This window comes from Rhinolophus hipposideros, assembly GCF_964194185.1.
Source record: "Rhinolophus hipposideros genome assembly, chromosome: 17".
NCBI lineage: Eukaryota > Metazoa > Chordata > Mammalia > Chiroptera > Rhinolophidae > Rhinolophus > Rhinolophus hipposideros.
Window position 1 is genome coordinate 42,893,071 of NC_138063.1, and position 20,204 is coordinate 42,913,274.

At 35.5% G+C, this 20,204-nt stretch overlaps 1 protein-coding gene across 2 annotated transcripts in view; it reads left to right on the plus strand.

The window, feature by feature from the left end:
• The first annotated feature begins 486 nt into the window (after positions 1-486).
• The window catches only part of USP14 (ubiquitin specific peptidase 14), a 33,171-nt gene continuing 13,453 nt past the window's right edge, over positions 487-20,204 (plus strand). The window contains exons 1-10 of one of the 2 annotated variants that reach the window (XM_081078057.1): positions 487-773; positions 5,094-5,239; positions 8,427-8,459; positions 12,711-12,815; positions 13,580-13,683; positions 14,467-14,525; positions 17,610-17,740; positions 18,659-18,739; positions 19,107-19,192; positions 19,862-19,976. In XM_081078057.1, the coding sequence (XP_080934183.1) occupies positions 758-773; positions 5,094-5,239; positions 8,427-8,459; positions 12,711-12,815; positions 13,580-13,683; positions 14,467-14,525; positions 17,610-17,740; positions 18,659-18,739; positions 19,107-19,192; positions 19,862-19,976 (876 nt within the window). In that variant the 5' untranslated portion in view covers positions 487-757. Of the gene's footprint in view, positions 774-960; positions 1,068-5,093; positions 5,240-8,426; positions 8,460-12,710; positions 12,816-13,579; positions 13,684-14,466; positions 14,526-17,609; positions 17,741-18,658; positions 18,740-19,106; positions 19,193-19,861; positions 19,977-20,204 lie in introns of those variants that run through there. The other variant, XM_081078058.1, reaches the window with a different exon arrangement.

A 20,204-nucleotide genomic window follows, 5' to 3' on the forward strand; every position in this document is an offset into this window, starting at 1 on the left:
CCCCAGAGGTTAGACGTTAGTTGCACCAAAGTGGGGGTGTGCTGAAAACAAACTTGGTCACATTTATTTTTGTTACAAAAATCCTGAAAGGGAGGGCTAGACGCATTTTCATTACTAAGCAGGCCGACCGAGATGAGGGGTGCAGCAAGGGCTCTCTCAGCTTTTCTACTGGCTACGTTAACAAGGAAAAATACCCCGGCTCCTACTGACCCACCGTTTGGAAAAACGGCGAAAAGACGTTTTACAAGCAGGGCCACAGGGACGCCAGGTTCCCACGGCACCTGCGGCGACGCGGGGAGGAGCCAGCCCAGCGCCGCTCGGGGGCGCGGGGCGGCCACGTGCAGTGCGCAGGCGCTCACCTGGGCCGCGGAGGGGCCGCGCGCCCCCGCGCCGCGCGCGCCCGCGCCGCGCGCGCCCGCGCCGCGCGCGCCCGCGCCGCGCGCCCCCGCGCCGCGCGCCCCCGCCCTCCCTGCCTCCCCCGCCCCGCCCTGGTCTCTCCACCCTCCAGGCCCCGCCTCGCCGCTCCGCGCCTCCTCCCCGTAGTCGCCCCGGGGCTCCGCCGGCGAGCTGCGTGGTGCTGCGTGGTGCTGCGTCATCGCCAGGGGCCGGTTTGAATGAGGTTCTCGTCGCTCTCGAGCTGCCGCCACTACCGCGCCTCCGCCTCGGCTGCTGCCACAGCTCCGTCGCGTCCCTTTCCCTTCGCCGCCCTTGCCGGGGGCCCAGCCTTCCTGCGCCGTCGCCTCCCCTGTCGCCCGCCATGCCGCTCTACTCTGGTGAGCTCGCGTCTCGCCGCGCGTCCCGCAGTCTTGCCCGGCGCTAGGCCTCTGAGGAGGCTGCAGGCCTGGCGTGCGGGGCGGGGAGGCGTGGGGGACTGCGGCGTGGAAGTGACCCTGTCCCCTGCCTGTCCTTGCCAGTGCCGAGCCCAGCTGCGTCGGAGCGCTGTGTCCTGGGTCGCCGGGTGGGTGGGGTGGGAAGAAGAGTGGAGACGGGGAAGCAGCGAGCGTCGGCCTCTGGGGGTGGTGACACTGCAGAATAGTTTCTGTCGCTGTCCTGGTGTGCCCGGAAAGGTGAGGGTGTGTCCTGGGGCCTCGGGGACCGGACTGGACGTGTAGTTGTGGGAGGCAGAGGCACGGAGCGAAGCCTGAAGTCAGGGAGGGAGGCAGGGATGTGCAAGGTGAGCCTGTATCCGTGGGCTTTCCCTTAATTACTTGCCCTCGCTTCCTCCTGCTGCCTTTGGTTCAGTCCCCTCTTTTGTGCCAATTTCTGTGTTATCTCCGGGCAGATTGCGAACTTATTGTTTTTGTTTCGTTTTCCTGTCATCAGACGTTGTCTTGGGTTTCTACGTCCGACGCGTAGGGATGTGAATACAGGTACCCTCGGCAGCGTTTCCTTTTGATTGGCGTTTGACAGGGGTCTTCTCTTTTTTGTGTGCGGTGGTAGTCCAAGGTGTTGTCCCGAGGTCCCCTTTTTAGTTAATCGACCTTGCTGTTTCCTAGTCCGATTCAAAATGGCACCTAAAACGTATGTGATGGCTCTCTTTGGCTGTGGAGGTGGGACTCGATGGCCATGCCTGACTACCGTTCCGTTAGGGAAGAGTAAGCCTTTTCAAAGAATGATAGGAAACAAAAGACTTAATGTTTAATCTCCAGGTGGATTCTTGGTCTTCTAGAATCTTGAATGCTTTCATAATGATTGCTCAACTTCTTTCTAGAATTATTAACAGTAGGCTAATTATACAATAATTAACAATAGAATGGTACTGGAAATATTCCATTTATGCAGTCTACAATTGAGGGGCATTAATTAATGGTGAGGAAACCCAGTGTATGCTAATATTTAAACACACAGACTCATGTACAAAAAAACCCACCCTTCCTTGTTCCCCTCAAAAAATGCCTATACTCACCACCCTTTCTATCTTAAAAGTTGAGTTTCATCTTAAATATTTAATCGAGTCTTTCCCTAATTTCCAAAATGAGGGAATTGAAGTAGATTTCTAAGGTTTCTTCCTTTGACTTGTCTATGTTGAGAATCTGTATTTTCACATTCTGCAAAAAGGCCTATGTTTACGTGAGAACATTTTAAGTAGTGTTTCATAAGTTTTAGTCGAAAATTAAATATCCAGATTCTTATATGGTTAAAGTAAGTGCCATAAAGTTCAATGAACACCTGTGTGCCTGGCGCAAAGGTAGTGTTTTTATACGTGTTGCTTTGTTTCAGTCTTCAGCATAATTCAGTGATACTGGTATAATTGTCCTTTATGGGTAAGCAAAAAGTTTAAATAACTTGCTCATGATGATCCAGCTGAATACATTTCAGTTAGGTTCCTCATCAATATTTGTAATACTGTTTAGGTTTAGTCCTCTCTCATCTTTGCTTGTACTATTATATTTGTTATATATTTCTAGCTTATCTCGATTACAGTTGTGTACTCTTCAAATCTATTTTCTCTGCTGGTGCTAGAGTGGTCTAATGTTCAAACCAGATCAAAGCAGCCTTTATGAAAACCTTTCGGGGTTGCACATTTCCTACAACAGAAAGCCTGTGTGTTTTGCATGAGGTGTGTTATCTTCCTTGACTTGATCCTTGGCCGCTTCCAGTGTCATCTGCTTCCCCTTCACCCTGGGAATTCCTTATATCTCAGAACACCCTGTATTGCTTTATGTTTTTGAATGTTTTTCTTGTTTTTTCCAGGAGTGCTTTTATTCTTATTCTCTGGCTAACGCCTAATTTTTCTTTCAGACTCAACTCAAAGTTATCACTTCCTCCAGTGAATCCTTCCTTACTCGTGAAGCGTTCTTCTGTGCTCCTGTAGCATTTATAATATTTATGTTGTATTGTTGTTTTAACCTTTTTTGCCCCCTGTTTCTCCCTTATTACATTAACTTCAGAGTCTCCTTAGTGCTTGTTACTGGGCTTGTTGAATGATTGCTGAGTATATTAATTAAACTGATGAAAGAATTGGGATTTGGAGTCAGGGTGAAATTTTCATATTCTGATTTTAGTAGTTAGAAATCTCATTTGTGTAAATTCTCAAGTTGTGAAATTCTCATTTTGTGTAAGTATATAGTTTTTAGTGGAAACAAACTATGTACGAGGTGTGATCAAAAGATATGGTGAATGTTTAAATAAATTTATTACAGTAAAAGACACATTGCCATTAATCCCCCTCAAAGCACTCCCCATTGCTTTGAACACACTTATCCCATCGTTCTTGCCACTTTCTGAAGCAGTTCTGGAAGTCCTTATTCGTGAGTGTCTTTATTTCATCCTCCATCATGACAACGCTCTGTGTTGTCAATGTGTATTGCTTCTGGTACAGCAGTTTCTGTCAAACACATTACGGTGTGTCCTCATCTACCTTATTCACTGAAGCTGGCACTGTGCGACTTCTGGCTCTTCCCAGTCATAATGACCATGAAAGGAAAACGTTTTGAATCGATTCAGGACATCAATGCAGCCATGAGAGCGCAACTGAAGACACTCACGAAAGAGGACCTCCAGAACTGCTTCACAAAGTGGCAGGAACGATGGGATAAGTGTGTTTGAAGCGAGGGGGAGTATTTTGAGGGGGATTAATGGCAGTGTGCCTTTTACTGTAATAAACTTTTTTATTTAAACATTCACTGTATTATTTGATCACACCTTGTATATCCTTAAGTTTTATTTATACATATTTCAAAAATCAGCTGATTTAGGAAATTGATTGAAAACTTTTTATTGGTTGATTGAATTTTTTTATATGGTAAAGTATATGCAGCATAAAATGTACTATTTTAACCATTTTTAAGTGTACAGTTTGACATTTAGTAATTTACATTGTTGTGCAACCATCATCACAATCCACCTCCCAAACTTTTTCATGTTTCTAAACTGAAACCCTGTTTCCATTGAACCAATAACTCCCGGTATTCACTCCCCTCCCAGCTTCCTGGTAACCATCATTCTACTCTCTGCCTCTATGAATTTGACTACTCTAGGTGCTTCAAATAAGTGGAATCATACAGTATTTGTCCTTTCGTATCTGGCTTATTTTGCTTAGCATGTGTTCATGGTTCATCTATGTTGTAGCGTGTGTAAGAATTTCGTTACTTTTTAAGGCTGGATAATATCCATTGTGTATATATGCCACATTTTGTTTACTCATTCATCTGTTGATGAACACTTGGGTCGTTCCCATCTTTAGGCTATTGTGAATAATGCAGCTATGACATGAATATATAATTATCAGTTTGAGGTCCTGCTCTCCATAGTTTTGGGTGTATACCTAGAAGTAGAATTGCTGGATAATGTAGTAATTCTATATTTAATTTTTTGAGCAGCTGCCATACCTTTTTGAGCAACATCAAAATGGCTGAACTATTTTATATTCCTGTTAGCAATGCACAAGGGTTCCAATTTCACCACATCCTTGACAACATTTGTTACATTCTTTTTTCCTTTTTTTTGTAATAGCCATTGGAATGGCTGTGAAGTAGGATTTCTATATTTTTTAGTGCTTTAGTTATAGCTTTGGATTATTCTTAGTTTGACCTCCTCTTGATTAGCAAATACACCTTTCAATTCTTATAATCCAGAATCTGTATTCCTTTCCCTGTTTTAATTATGCTGTATTCTCCCAAGATTTATTTCCTTCTCATATTGCCTTTCTAAAAACTATCTTTCTCCTCTATCCCAACAGTATGTATTGATTTTAACGATTGCTTAAACCCATTTTGAAGTCTGTGAACCTTATTCTGGGAAATATTTCAGTGTGATATTTTGCAGAGATTATTGGAGTAGGATTCAGAAGACGTCAATATTTACTAATTAGTTTTTTGACATAGTAAATCATCCAACTTCTCTTCAATGTGATTTTCCTTATTTATCAAATGAGAAGTTGGATTAGATCCAGTTAAATTTTATTCAGGACCTACTGCATTCAAGTCACTCCTGATTAGGTGTAGGCATTATGAACATAAAAAGATGAATGACATAGTTTGCCTTTCAAGAACTAGCCTAATAGGTCCCCAAAGGATTGTCTAAATCTAGTCTTGTTATTTTGTAAATGAAAAGAAAAATTACGGTGTTTTTTTTTTTTTTTTTTTTTGCAGTTACTGTGAAATGGGGAAAGGAGAAATTTGAAGGTGTAGAATTGAATACTGATGAACCACCAATGGTGTTCAAGGCTCAGCTTTTTGCACTGACTGGAGTCCAGCCGGCCAGACAGAAAGTTATGTTGAAAGGAGGGACGTTGAAGGTAAAACTTAGTCCAAAATTTCATTATGTACTATTATTATATAATTAGTGAAATAATTAACACTAGGAAATGTGGCAGTTGAGGTAATTTTTATTTGGTGAGAGTATATAGTCTATGGGATTAAAACTTTTATTCATGTTACTGTAAGGAGTCACATTATAACCATTTCACTATATTATAAAACACTATTATAAAAACATTAAATTTTTTTTATTTTAAAATGCAGTGTATCAATGAATACCTCTGGTGTTCAGGGGAGTGGGGTACTTCTATTTGTTTGTATTTGAGGTTTTTTCCCTATGAGAGTATGTTAAAAGTATTTTATTTTGTTTAGACTTTTATGAGGTCTGTTTGTATTTTGTTAGTAATATGTATGGGGTGGAAAATTTTATCTCTGTTAAAAATAATGGAACAATATGGTAGATTTGTTTTATTTAACAAAAAAACTACTACAAAATGTAGTTTTGTGCATACATTCAAATGTTCAAATTCAAAGTATTTCAACATCATTATCAAAGCTCCGGTTCTGGAATATTGGAAAACTGTTAATTTTTTCCTTTGGCCTTTCTTGCATCCTACCTATTGAAAAGGAGCCCTTTTCTCTTAAGAGTAACCAATAGAATTGGTTTCTCTTAAGAGTAACCAATATCTAACACCTATCTGGAGATGAGAGAGAAAAAATTTTTTGTTTAAAAAGAGAGGGAACTTAATTTTCCTCTAGTTCCCTTGGAATGATCATACTGACTACAGTTGAGTCCAGGCTTACCAGCATCACTGATGGAAGGGCCACAAAAATGATGTGAAGGTATTTTCTTTATTATTGTTTATAATACTATTTAAGTATAGTTTTTAAAAATATTTTCTTCAAGAGTTAGATATGAAATGCTAAAGAGCTGTAGGTAACTTTAGAGATAAGAGCTAACTACCCCATCATCCAGGCGGTAAAACAGATACTGGCGAAGAAACATTGTTTTCCCTCCAAGTTGTACTATGAGCTTTTTAGTCTTAGTGGACTTGATAACCTAATTTGTGCTGAGCTGTGTACAGGCATACCTCAGAGATAGTGCAGAGAGGTGGTTTGGTTCCAAACCACCCCAATAAAGTGAATATTGCATTAAAGCGAGTCACATGAATATTTTGGTTTCCCAGTGTATATAAAAGTTATGTTTATACTACACTGTACCGTGTTTCCCCGAAAATAAGATCTAACTGGACCATCAACTCTAATGCGTCTTTTGGAGCAAAAATTAATGTTATACAATATATAATATAATATAATATAATATAAAATATAATACACCAGGTCTTATATTAATTTTTCCTGCAAAAGACGCTCTATTAGAGCTGATGGTCGGGCTAGGTCTTATTTTCGGGGAAACACAGTAGAAAGCGATACCAGTATGTCTAAAGAACAATGTACATACTTTAACTGAAAAATTTCTGGAGCGGCTGGATGGCTCAGTTGGTTGGAGTGTGAGCTCTGAACAACAGGGTTACCAGTTCGACTTCCACATGGGCCAGTGAGCTGCGCCCTCCACAACTAGATTGAAGACAACGAGTTGCCGCTGAGCTGCCAGAGGGGTGGCCGGATGGCTCAGTTGGTTAAAGCGTGAGATCTCAACAGCAAGGTTGCTAGTTCAATTCCCACATGGGATGGTGGGCTGCGCACCCTGCAACTAAAGATTGAAAACGGCGACTAGACTAGGAGCTGAGCTGCGCCCTCCACAACTAAGATAGAAGGACAACGACTTGGAGCTGATGGGCCCTGGAGAAACACACTGTTCCCTAATATTCCCCAATAAAATTAAAAAAAAAAAAAAAGTCCGTTGCATTCCTATATACTAACAATGAAATCTCCGAAAAAGAAAAAAAGCGTCCTTTAAGGAAAAAAAAATTCTTTATTGCTAAAAAATACTAACTGTTATCTGAGACTTCAGCGAGTGGTAATCTTTTTGCTAGTGGAGGGTCTTGTGAAAAACACAATATCTGCAAAGTGCAATAAAGCAAAGTACAGTAAACTGAGGTATGCCTGTACTGGTGGTGTAGCGTGGAGAATTATAGAAAAATATGAATAAATTAAATGAAACAGACTACTGATAGCTATCACTTATTGAATACTTAATTTGTGCCAGGCTTTTATTTTCTTTAATTCTCAACTGTATGTATTTTAAAAATGATGAAAGTAAGTGATTTTATATATTTTATAAATGAGGAAACTGAGCATCAGACAGCTTTAAGTAACATGCTGTTAAGACACCAAAACAGCATGTGATTTAGAAGTCGAGCAGATCTGGGTTCATTTCCCACCTTTTTTGACCCGGAGGGGTCAAAAAAGTAAGTCCTCTGAGGGGGCATATATAGTTATAATTACTTACGATTAGCAGTAATAGCCCTTAAACTGACAAGGGTTGAACATTATTCCACTTGAAGCAGGGTGTCCAGAGAGATAATTAGTGGCACCACCGAAGGGAAGCATATTGAGTTCCTGGTACCTTCTGCAAAAAGAAAAGTGTAATATGGCACTGACTTTATCCTGTGAGGGTAAGGGCTTAGCTTCAGTAGTCCAAAGTACCTGTGGACTAATCATGGAATTAACAAAAATCTTGATTTAATTGAACATATTGAAGTAAAAGTATTTTTTAATTGCTTCATAGCTGTGAAATTTAGTACTTTGAGAAACATTTGTGGGCAGGGCAAGTATTATTAAGGGTTAGTTTGCTTCGGGTTATCCTGTTTACTCACCTGGTATAATTTTTAATAGCACTTTCTTTCTCAAAGAATCTCCTGATTTGGGGGATAAATTTTATGATTTCCTTATTTATGTACACCTTATTTCATTAGTTAGTCTTCATTCTTATCACGTAAGCTAGTTATTAACTGCTGATTTCAAACATAAAACAAACACGCAAAAAATTAGTTTCTATTGTCATCAATCAAATTTTTTAGTACTTTTGGTGCTGCCAGGTTTACTGTCTTTTAGATTGTGTTTTTTTACATAGTTTAAGCAACAGTTAGACTTAATATCTTTAGGACTGTATGTGCTTTTTAAAAAAATACTTTTGATTACAGTAATTTTAAATATGTTGACAAAAAATTCGATTTTGAACTAGCTTAAAATTAGTTGATTATTAAATTAGGCTTGGATTGTACAAGGTGGTGAAATGCTTTTTGTATGTCTTTAAAACAGGATGATGATTGGGGAAACATCAAAATAAAAAATGTAAGTATTATCCTAAGAACACTTATTATAATGCAGTTTCCTAATTATTATACCAAAATATATTCCAAATGCCTTTTTTCCATATGTATATCCAATTGTTCCAGCACCATCTTTTAAAAATACTTTTCCTTTTTCCAGTGTCTTATGTTGGAGTCTTTCTTAAGAATCAATTGTAGGTCTATTTTTGGACCCTTGTTTCATTGATATATTTGAATAAACTTGTACTATATGGTCTTGCTTACTAAGACTTTATAACAAGTCTTGAAATAAGATAGCGTAAGTCTCCAACTTTATCTTCAAGAATATTTTATTTTAGCTTGTTTGCATTTCCATATAATTTTAGAATAAGTCTGTCAGTTTCTACAAATGGACTCCTGGAATTTTGTTGGAGATTGCATTGACTAGCTCTGTAGTTCAGTTTGGGGAGAATGAATATCTTTACAGTATTGAGTATTAAAATCCTTAAATATGGTGTACTCCATTAATTTAGGTCTTTTTATTCTTTTAGCAGAATTTTGTAGTTTTTCAATTCAGTATAGTAATCTTGCATGGTTTTTGTTAGATTTGTGGAACTTAATGTTTCTTGGCTGTTGAAAACAATATTTAAAAAAAAGTTTTTTTCAGTGTTCATGGTTAGATTATTTTCATCCTGTGACCTTACTAAATTCACTTAATAGTTCCAGTAGGGTTGTTTTTTGTAGATTCCATTGAGTTTTCTATTTACTTAAGCATGTTATGTGCAAATAAAGGCAGTTTTACGTCTCTCTTTCCAATCTTTATGACCTCTATTTTTTTTATTGCTTACTTCACATATAGAAATAGAATTAATTATTGTGTATTGACCTTGTATCCTGTGACTGCTGATTTTACGTATTAGTGTCCTAGGATAATTTAAATATACAGTCATCATCTGCAATTAAGAATGGTTTTATGTTTTCCTTTTCAGTCTCTGTGCTTTATCTTTTTCCTTTTTTCTTGCTTTATTCCACTGGTTAGGATTTTAAGTACAATGTTGAGTAATGGTTAATAGTGGACGTCATTGCTTTTTTCTGATCTTAAGCGGAATGTTTCCAGTCTTAGCTGGAAGTTTTTTTTACAGATGTTCATCATAGATTGAGGAAGTTCTGTTTCCAGTTTGCTGACAGCTTTTAGCATGGGTGGGAGTTGAAGTTTGTCAAATACTTTTTCTATGTATCTGTTGAAATGATTATTTGTTATTTTTTCCCTGTAATTTGTTAATGTGAACTACACTGACTTTTTTGAGTAGGAAACCAACTTCACTTTCTTGGGATAAACCCCACTTGGTCATTAATGTATTTTCCTTTTTATATATTGCCGGATTCTATGTGGTAATATTTTGTAAAGGGTTCTTATGTCTCTTTTCATGAGAGGTATTGGTTCATAGTTTTCTTAAATTGTCTTTGTCTGATTTTGCTATCAGCATCATGCTGGCCTTATAGAATGAGTTAGGAAGCATCCCCACTTTCCATCTTTTCTGAAAGTGTTTGTGTTGTTTTTTTCTTTACGTGTTTTATAGAATTCGCCAGTGAAGACCTCTAGGTTTGGAACGTTCTTTGTGGAAAGACTTAGGAATTTAGTGTCTTTAGTAAATGTAGGACCATTCAGATACTGTATTTTCTTTTACATCAGTTTTGGTAATTTGCAACTTTTAAGGACTTGGTCCATTTAATTTAAATAGTTGAGTTGATTGGCATAATATACTCTTTAATTCTAGAATCTATAGTGGTGGTTTTATTCTCTCTCTTTTTTCCCCTCGTATTGGCAGATCGTGATTTCTGAGGTTTGCTAATTCCATTGATTTTCCTCCCCCAAAGGATCAGCTTTGCTTGTTTATTGTTTTATTGATTTTCCCTCTTTGCTTTATTTCCTCCTTTTACTTTGGACTTAATACGTACTTTTTTCTAGCTTCTTAAGGTAGAAGCTTACTGTTTTCAATATGGCTTTTTTGTTTTCTGTTGATCTCTTTTGCCCATTTTTCTGTTGTGTGTCTGCCTTACTGATTTTTTTTTTTTGGTGCTCACATATATTGTATAATTCTATTTTCTAGTTATCTTTTTAAATTTTGATTATGGTATGGTTTATGGAAGTTTTAAAGATTTATGTAGTTAGTGACATCAGTCCATCTTTTATGTCAATTTAAGAAAATATTTTAACAAGGCAAGATTTTTTTTGATTCACTTACATGTTTTTATAATTGTATCATATTTTTACATTTCCATCTTTGTAATTTATTTTGGGTATGGCATGCCATGAGGTGGAGAACGGATAGTGTTTTTTTTCTAAATTATCTGCATTACCTCAACATTCTTTATTGTATAATCTGTTTTCTTAATTTTAAATGACAATTTTTGGTCTTTTTTATTCTTTTTCAGAAATTTCTTAGCTATTGTCAGGGGTATGAATTTGCTACACAAATGAATCATTTTGCAAAGTTTCAGAAAGGAATTTCATTCAATTTGCATAGTAATTAGGAATCACATCTTTATAGTAATTCTCTAGTCCAGAAACCTGCCATGTCATCTTCAATTTATTTAGCTGTTTTTCTATATCCCTAAGCAAACTTTGTAGTTTCCTTATTACATATTTCTTGTTGTTTACTCTAGATATTTGTTGGTATTCTTTCTTTTCTGTTGCATTAGGTTGGTGCAAAAGTAATTGCGGTTTTGCAATTATTTTTTAACCTTTCAAACCACAATTACTTTTGCACCAACCTACTATTTTTGACTGGTTATTGCTAATATGTTTTTTAAATATTTTGTTTTCCTGAGAGAGTTGTCTTTGGAAAAAGATTCTTCAGTGATGGTTTAGAACTGCTTTGCCATTATCTTACAGAAAGTTTATGTAAGATAAACTTTTACATTTATCTTGTATTATCTTGTATTATCTTACAGAAAGTTTATGTAAAAATAACAGGTGATGATAGAATGAAGATTATTAGATTTCAACCTACCATGTTTCCCCAAAAATAAGACCTAGCCGGACCATCAGCTCTAATGTGTCTTTTAATTTAATTAATATAATATAATAAATACCTGGTCTTAAGTCATATAAGTCTTATATGACTTAAGACCAGGTATTATATTAATTAAAATAAGACTGGGTCTTATATTAATTTTTGCTCCAAAAGACTCATTAGAGCTGATTGTCTGTCTAGGTCTTATTTTCGGGGAAACATGGTAGGTACTCTCCAAGACTATGATTTTGTTGACCTTACTAACTTCCTAATTTTAATCCTCATCTGGATATTTTTATCTTTTCTCTTTTTTTTAAATCTCCACTTCTGGCTTTTTTTTTTTAAACTTCCCAACCCTTTTCTTTGTTTCATGTGTTCATGTCTTTCAGTTAAGATATTGAGTAAGATGTTCACATTTCAGGATTATGACATTTAGGGGCACAGTGTCTTCCTTGTATGGAATGTTACCTATATATTGAATATAAGTATTCCCTTAGGTTAATGATATGTAGAATTATAAAATTGGATATTTTGAGCTTATTTATGTGTCTGGTTTGATGTTTTCCAATAATGTAGATTGCAGTGCTCTCAAAATATTTCAGTTCACATGTAAATAATGGTTACAGTTACATAATAGACATTTAGAGTCTTATCAGTGCTTAGTTTATTTGTTATGGGAAGAAATTATACCACTAAATGTTAATGATCATTTGAAGAATTCCCTCCTCTCCAATACTGCAAACATTCTCAACGTTTTTAATGGCAATATTAATTTTTTTCCTTAGCTTTATTGATATATAATTTATATAGAGTAAAATTCACCTATTTTTAGTATACAGTTTGATGAATTAGGTTTTGTACCGTCATGTATCCACCACCACTATCAAGATACAGACGTTCTACCACTCTGAAAAGTTTACTCCTGCTCCTTTGCACATAAGCAGGTGACCTTTGGCTTGAAGCAGCCATTTTAGTACTTTTTATTTTTTTAAACAATTCAGTGATTTTTGGTATATTTCCAGAGTTGTGGAACCTTCACCACAATCTAATTTTAGAACATTTCCATCACCCTGAAAGAAATGCGTGTCACTTTTAAAGTTCTTCTTCCCACTTTCAGCTCTAGCACCTACTATTCTATGTCGTGCTTCTGTAGATTTACCTTTTCTGGCAATTAGAAGTGTGCAATATGTGTTTTTTCTATGTCTGGCTTTTTTCAACGGACATAAACATCAACTTTTGAGCATTTTTATGAAATTAATTTTTTTTTTTAAAACTAGGGAATGACTCTACTAATGATGGGATCAGCGGATGCTCTTCCTGAGGAACCCTCAGCCAAAACTGTCTTCGTAGAAGATATGACAGAAGAACAGTTAGCATCTGCTGTAAGATGAACCATATGTTATATAGTTGATCACTACTTTTTAGAAGTACAGTTACTAAGATGCCTCTCAGAAAGTAGCATCTGAATGTTTTTAAGATTTAATATCAAGATGTATGTTTTATGTAGTAAATAAGTTTTATTTTTGAAATTGGCTTTAGGGTTTTTCTATAATTGGATAATTCATTATGAAGTCAATTAATAGCTGTAATAAATATGTGGTGGGTAGTCAGCACTATTTAAGTGTTTATTATTTTTATGGAAAAACAGTCAGAATAGTTACGTAGTTTAAATGCTGGGATATTTAAATTCATAAAACCTTCCATGTTAAAAATACATACAGTTTAATCTTAATTTAAACGCAACATTGATTTAGAAACTGGCCAACACATACTTGTCAAATGTCATTATTATATTATTTTTACCATCCAGCATTTACATAGTACTGCTACCATTCTTTTTTGTTTTTGAAGAGTTTCTATGTATGTTTGTTACCGTGTTCTAATGATAAGCCTGCAGAGGGGGCAGGATGGACATGACTGTCCTTTTATTATTTTTAAGAAGGGAATTAAAACATAGAATGATTGTCAGTATGATAACAAGTAAAAATTTTGGTTGGGGAAATAAAACATGTTACTTTAGGATAAAGGTGGAACATAAATTGGTATGAACTGGTAAATTGTACTTGCTTCAAAGGGTGAAATTTAGTGATTTATGTATGCTGTGTCATTTTGTAAAAATGATTTAATCCTTCTTTTTTTAAATCAGATGGAATTACCATGTGGATTGACAAACCTTGGTAACACTTGTTATATGAATGCTACAGTTCAATGTATTCGGTCTGTGCCTGAACTCAAAAATGCTCTTAAAAGGTAAGACAGAAGATAAATGTTTTAAGTCTTCTTTGGGTAAGGGAGGTTCATATTTGGGTGAGTAGTGTTGTTTTGTATACATATATTTTTAGCAGCTTTATTGAGATATAATTCATTTATTGTTCAATTCATTCTTTTAAAGTGTTCAATTAAATGTTCTTTATTATATTCACCATCGCCACATCTAATTTTAGAGTATTTCCGTCCCCAAAAGAAACCTCATACTCATTATCAGTCACTCCTTATACCCTTCCTACCTGCAGCTCTAGGCAACTATTATGGTACTGTTTGTCTTATAGTTTTCCCTGTTCTGTGTATTTCATATAAAAGGAATTATAATAATGTATGTTTTTTGTGACTAGCTTATTTAGCATGTTAGTGCTGAATGTAGGGGTATTGATTTTGATTTAATGTTTTTGTTCTAATGCCTTTTTTTCATTTTTTCTGAAATTGGATTTTTATTTTCTTCATAATAACAGGCAGTTAAGGTGTACTTTTTTGTTTTACACTATTTTCAGAAAATGTTTGTTATAAGTGAGTTAGACAAGGGGAAAGAATTTAAAGTAGGCTTTATTCATTTAAGTTTCCTTTTTTTTTAAGTGCTCCTTTTTGCCCATATAATGCTTAAGGAACAAGACCAGGAGAGAAGAAATAGAGAGGTTGAGCAACTCTGAAAAACTTGCAGATGAGGGTGTCATAATAAGTCTTTTTAACTGGTTTCTTCCCATTTGAGTTTCAGAATGAATTGAATCCTATTATTTAATTCTGCCTTAATGTCCCTAGGTATGCTGGTGCTTTGAGAGCTTCAGGGGAAATGGCTTCAGCACAGTATATTACTGCAGGTCAGTATCTTAAACATACTACTTTTTGAGAGGGAGTATAGTACTCAATAAATGTTATTTTTCACTTAAAAGTTTGGTCAATATCTTTCAGTTTACAAAATGTGTTTTGTAAAACATTAAAATTGGAGTACTTATATTAAACAACTAGGGGCATACTTGATTATCCAAACTAGAACCCAGTGATGTGTCTCCTTTTTGAAAAACAGTCTTTAGATATTTTGGATTAAATTATAATTTTGGCTTTAGGTTCTAGTAGTAAAGAAGGTTTTGTTACAGTTGATGTGATCATTGTAAAAGTCTCAGTGGGTATTAGTGTAAAGAACTGGCCTATGGGGAATGAGGAGAAATAGACATTCTTAAAGGATAGAAATAGCTTATTTCTTCATTACGTGAATCCATGTATCTCTTACCTAATTTTGGGACAGTTTTACAAATGAGCACTAATAAATCATTGGGCTAGATTGATAGGTTTTCACAGCTATTGTTTTTTTTTTTTTTTTTTTGGTAACAGCTTTATTGAGATTTAATTCACATATCATACAATTCACCCATTTAAAGTGTACAATTCATTGTTGTTTTTCATATATTCAGCGTTTTGCATCCTTTACCACACTCAATTTTAGAACATTTTCATCACTCCAAAAAGTAGCTATAGCCTTTGGTAGTCATCCCTTTTGCCCCACACCACTCCCAGCCCTATGCAGACACCAATCAGCTGTTAGCCTTTATAGATTTCCCTATTCTGGACTTCTCATGTAAATGGAATTATACAATATGTGGTCTTTTTTGAAAACTTAGAATGTTTTCAAGATTCATCCACATTATAGCACGTATCAGTATTTTATTCCTTTTTATTGCTGAATAAGATTGCATTGTGTGACTCTACCACATTTTGTTTGTCCATTTATTGTTGAAAGACATTTGGGTGGTTTCCACTTTTTGACTGTTATAAGTATCGCTAAACATTTGTGTACAAGTCTTTGTGTGGACATATGTTGTCATTTCTCTTGGGTTAATATCTAGGAGTGGAATTGTTGGGTTATATGGTAACTATATTTAACCTTTTGAGAAACTGCTAGACTTTTCCAAAGCAGCTGCATCATTTTACATTCCTCCCAGCATATATGAGGGTTCCAATTTCTCCATATTCTCACTAACACTTGGTATTGTTTGTCTTTGATTATAGCCATTCTAGGGGTGTGAAGTGGTATCTCACTGTAGTCAACCATTAACTTTGAATACTATAAACAGTAGGTTTCTTTGCATCATTTGGAGTTAGATTTTCTTCTTTTTTTCTAAAAGTAGATTATTTGTTGAAATTAAGTTTTTAATGAGAAAATGTGATCAATTATATCTAGTTCATTTGATTGCTTGTGTATCTAAGAGTAACTCAGAATTTCAACAATTTCTTCAGTGTTGTAGGCTTGTTGTGTTGATGGAATGAAAAATACTGTTCTTGACTTTTTTATTTTGAATTAAATTTAAATTTACAGAAAATTTGCAAGAATTCACCAGTTACAAATTTTTTGTAACATCTGGTTCATCATTCTCTATAATGCATGTTGTTTTTTTCTGAACCATTTGACAGTAAGTTGCAGACATGGTTTTTATTCCTGAAAACTTAGTTGTATTTCCTAAGAGTAAGGTCATTCACAACCACAAGACTTACCATTTTTCAAAATCTGGGAGTTTCACACTGATAACAGTACTCTAAAATACAAACTTTATTTAGAGTTTGCCAGTATTGCCCATTGTGAAGTTGTTTTTCTTTTTTTGTGTTTGGAGCCAGTTTAAGATCACACATTACATTTAGTTGTTGTCAAGTCTCATTCGTCTCTTTTAATGTGTAATGTGTTTTTGACCTTTTTCAAACTAATGAATACTTTGAGATACTCTTTTAATGGTATGTAGTAAATAATCTTAAATCATCTTTTTTGAGTAGCGTGTACTTTAAAGTGTTACTACAATTTAGATTTTTTTTAAATTTTAAAAAGAATTAGTTTGGTAGTAATGCTTAAATTGCAGCCCTCCAAAAATATTTTTCAGTGTGTTTAGTTGTTTTATTCAGGAACATTTTATTGAGCACTTGCTTTATGCTGAGATCTTGGAGTGTTTGCTGGGTGTCCGTCTGTATACAGACTAATAACATTTCACATCTTAGTTAACAAAACAAGTCGAGATAAGCTAGATTGGAATTTTGCTGTACACGAAATAAGGACAAAATGTGATAGCTAGAAATCAGCAGAGGAAAAAGTATTCTGAACTCCCAAGAGCAGGGCTGAATCCATGACCATGGACTTAGGAATTTGAGAGTGGAACAGCAGTGGAAAGATTTTGAAGAAGGCAAATTAGTTTTGGTTCCTAGCTGTTCAGTAGAATCAGGAAGTATGTTTAAGGAGCCAGATTTCAATATTCAGGAGTTCAGTAAATGGGAACCAAATATGGGCTTAAAGGGGAGTAGGCTGGGAGTGGTGACCCGATGGCCTGAGAACAGCATCGTGGCAGAGCAGTAACATTATGCCTGTTTGATCCTAGACAAAGGTTGTTCTCTATTGAATGAACATACCCTGCTTTGGGAAGACAAAGGCTGGCAAGGGGAGAGAGGGATGGGCAGGGCTCAGAAGTTGTTTATAGCTAGTGATTGCAGTATAAAGTCTTCTGGTGAGTTCTTTAAGATTTAAAAACAAATCTTATTAGGAATTCAACAATTGCAAAATGAATCAATATACTTAAAAATAGTTATTAAGCAGTTTTTTTTTTTTTTTTTTTTTTTTTTTATGTAGAAAAGCAATTTATTCCATTATAAGCACTTACACAGTTAGTCATGGAGAGTAATAGGCCTGGTGAAACAGGTCACCCAAAATAGAGATGGTATCAAACTAGTGGTCAAGGACTAACTCCTAAAAAAAAAGGCAACTCTTATCCAGGATTAATTTAATTTTAAAAACAAATACAAGCTATCGATTCACTCTGCTGAACTATTAAGCAGTTTTTTGTTTATAGTAGTAATTGAGATTTGATTTACAGTAGCATGTATTAAATATGCCACTATTTTACTGAAGTACTGTTTGCTTTGTGTTTAAGCCCTTAGAGATTTGTTTGATTCCATGGATAAAACTTCTTCTAGTATTCCACCTATTATTCTACTGCAGTTTTTGCACATGGCTTTTCCACAGTTTGCAGAGAAGGGCGATCAAGGACAGTATCTTCAACAGGTAATCGGGGCAAGGTTCTTGGCTTTCATTTTGTAAATAGAAAGCTTCGGTTTCCTGTACTTACTATACTTAATTGGAGTGTATTTGGAAACATAAAGGTTAGTCCTGTCTGGTTCACACCACTGTTCCCTCCTGCCGAGTGGTGTGGTAGTCTGTTAACTGATCATCTTGATCCTGCCTTTGTCCCTATGCCGTGTTTCTCCATACAGCCCCCAGAGTCCTCTCTAAAATGTAAATAAAACTATGTTGGTTCCTTGTTTAATACTTCCTAGTACTTTTCTATCCCTAAATAATCTAAATCCTAAATAATCCTGAATAATCTAGTTCCTGACTACCTCTCTGAACTCATCATGTGCCACTCTCCTTGCTCACTTCTCTCCAGATGCACTGTCGTCTTGCAGTTTTTTAAACCTTCCAAATACCCTCTTCCTGCAGGGCCTTTGCTCTTGTTTCTTTGGCTCTCAGATATATGCATGGCTTTCCCCCTTACCTTGTTCTGGTCTCAACTGCTCAAACAGTCAAGGTTTTCCTTAACTATCCTGTTAAGATAACATACTTTCCTTCCCCTGATCACCTTCTCCTGTATTGCCTTTTTTTCCTTAATAATCTTTTTCTTTACTTGAATTTATGTTATATTTTGTTTATCTATGTTTCCCATTAGGACTTTCTCTATTTTTTTATTGCTATGTATTCCTAGTGTCCAGAACAGTAAATATTTAGCATAATTAGGAGTTCAGAAACATCTCTTGAATAAATGAATAAACTATTTTGGAATGTTTCATTGTTTTGAAGATATCTAATTTGGCTTAATATTTTAACAGCTTCCGCTTCTCTAAAGAAACTAGTTATTTTGGAAGGATTCTATAGACCAAACACTGTCACAGCCAGGAATGCTTACTATGTCATTTTTAAATTTAGGATGCTAATGAATGTTGGATACAAATGATGCGAGTATTGCAACAGAAATTGGAAGCCATAGAGGATGATTCTATTAAAGAGGTAATTGAAATATATTTGTGATTATAGATTTTCATTATACCTTGATTCAGCCCCACACCAAAGACTTGAAATAAATTGATCTTAATAGACAGACATGTACTTGAGTACTATTTAGATGCTTAATCTGTAGTTGGAATTTGAAAGGTTGCATTTCACACTTGAATTCAATTTATTTTTATTAAACTTAATATTATTGAACATCTGTAGTCTTTTGGTAATGTTTTTTTGAACAGTAGAAAGATTTTACAGAAAGAGATTACATTTTAAAAAGCTTAAATATGTATTACTAAATGATTGTGTGGGAGGAAATGTACATTACTATCTATAGAGTAAAATTGGAATTTTTATTTCATTTTAATTTTTGCAGACAGATTCTTCATCTGCATCAGCTGTGACACCTTCTAAAAAGAAAAGTTTAATTGATCAATTCTTTGGGGTTGAGTTTGAAACTACGTATCCTTGTGAGCCAAGATATGTATAAACTACTCAACTTACACTAGAAGTGAACTGATATAGTGTCGACTGATTGGAATGGTGGGTAGGGTATGAGGAAACATTCTTCAGCGGTTGTGATGTCTGAAAAATATGGAAAGTAGGAATTTGGAAAAATAAACCCATTGGAATGATCTTGAAGTTTAGATAAATGTACACTTTAAGGATATTCATTATTTTTTTCTAAGAACATCTTCAGCAGAATCTACCTCATTAATTTGCCTCATAGAGAATTAATTTTTAATTATATAAAATAGAGTGTATTAATTATAAACATGAGATTGAACCAATTCATAAAACTACAATTTAGGGAAGTTCTATTTTCTAGGAGATGGGCAGAAACTTAGAAAAGATTCCTGTTTATGTGCCTTTGGGTTTTTAAGACCATTTAAATAGCAACTTATATTTGTTTAGAGTTCATTCTTTTAGCATACATTCATTACTTAGTATTGTTGGTAAGTGAATGAACATTTTTATGTATGTTGAAATAAATCTCTTGGGAGACCACAGTATTTTAAATACTAATGAATGATGCTATTAACTTTAATAGCATTAGGATAACTTACTATATTCAAGATTATATGATAAATTGAATGCCTGTTAGTATATTCCTTATCTGATTTTGCAAAGCATGAAATGTACAGAATCTGAAGAAGAAGAAGTCACTAAAGGAAAGGAAAATCAGCTTCAGCTTAGCTGTTTTATCAATCAAGAAGTCAAGTATCTTTTTACAGGACTTAAATTGGTAAGGATAATTAGAGTTGATCCTTATTTTTCACAGGTTCCATATTTGCACCTGCTTGGTAAAATTTATTTGTAACCCCACCATCAGTAATCATGGTGTTTTCAGTCATTTTCCATGCTCAAAGTGGCAAAAAGTTTGAGTTGCCTGACACACACTGTTCCACCTGAGGTCCAGAAAGGTGATGCTCTGCCTTCTTGTTTCAGCTCTCAATCCTATAAACAAGTATCC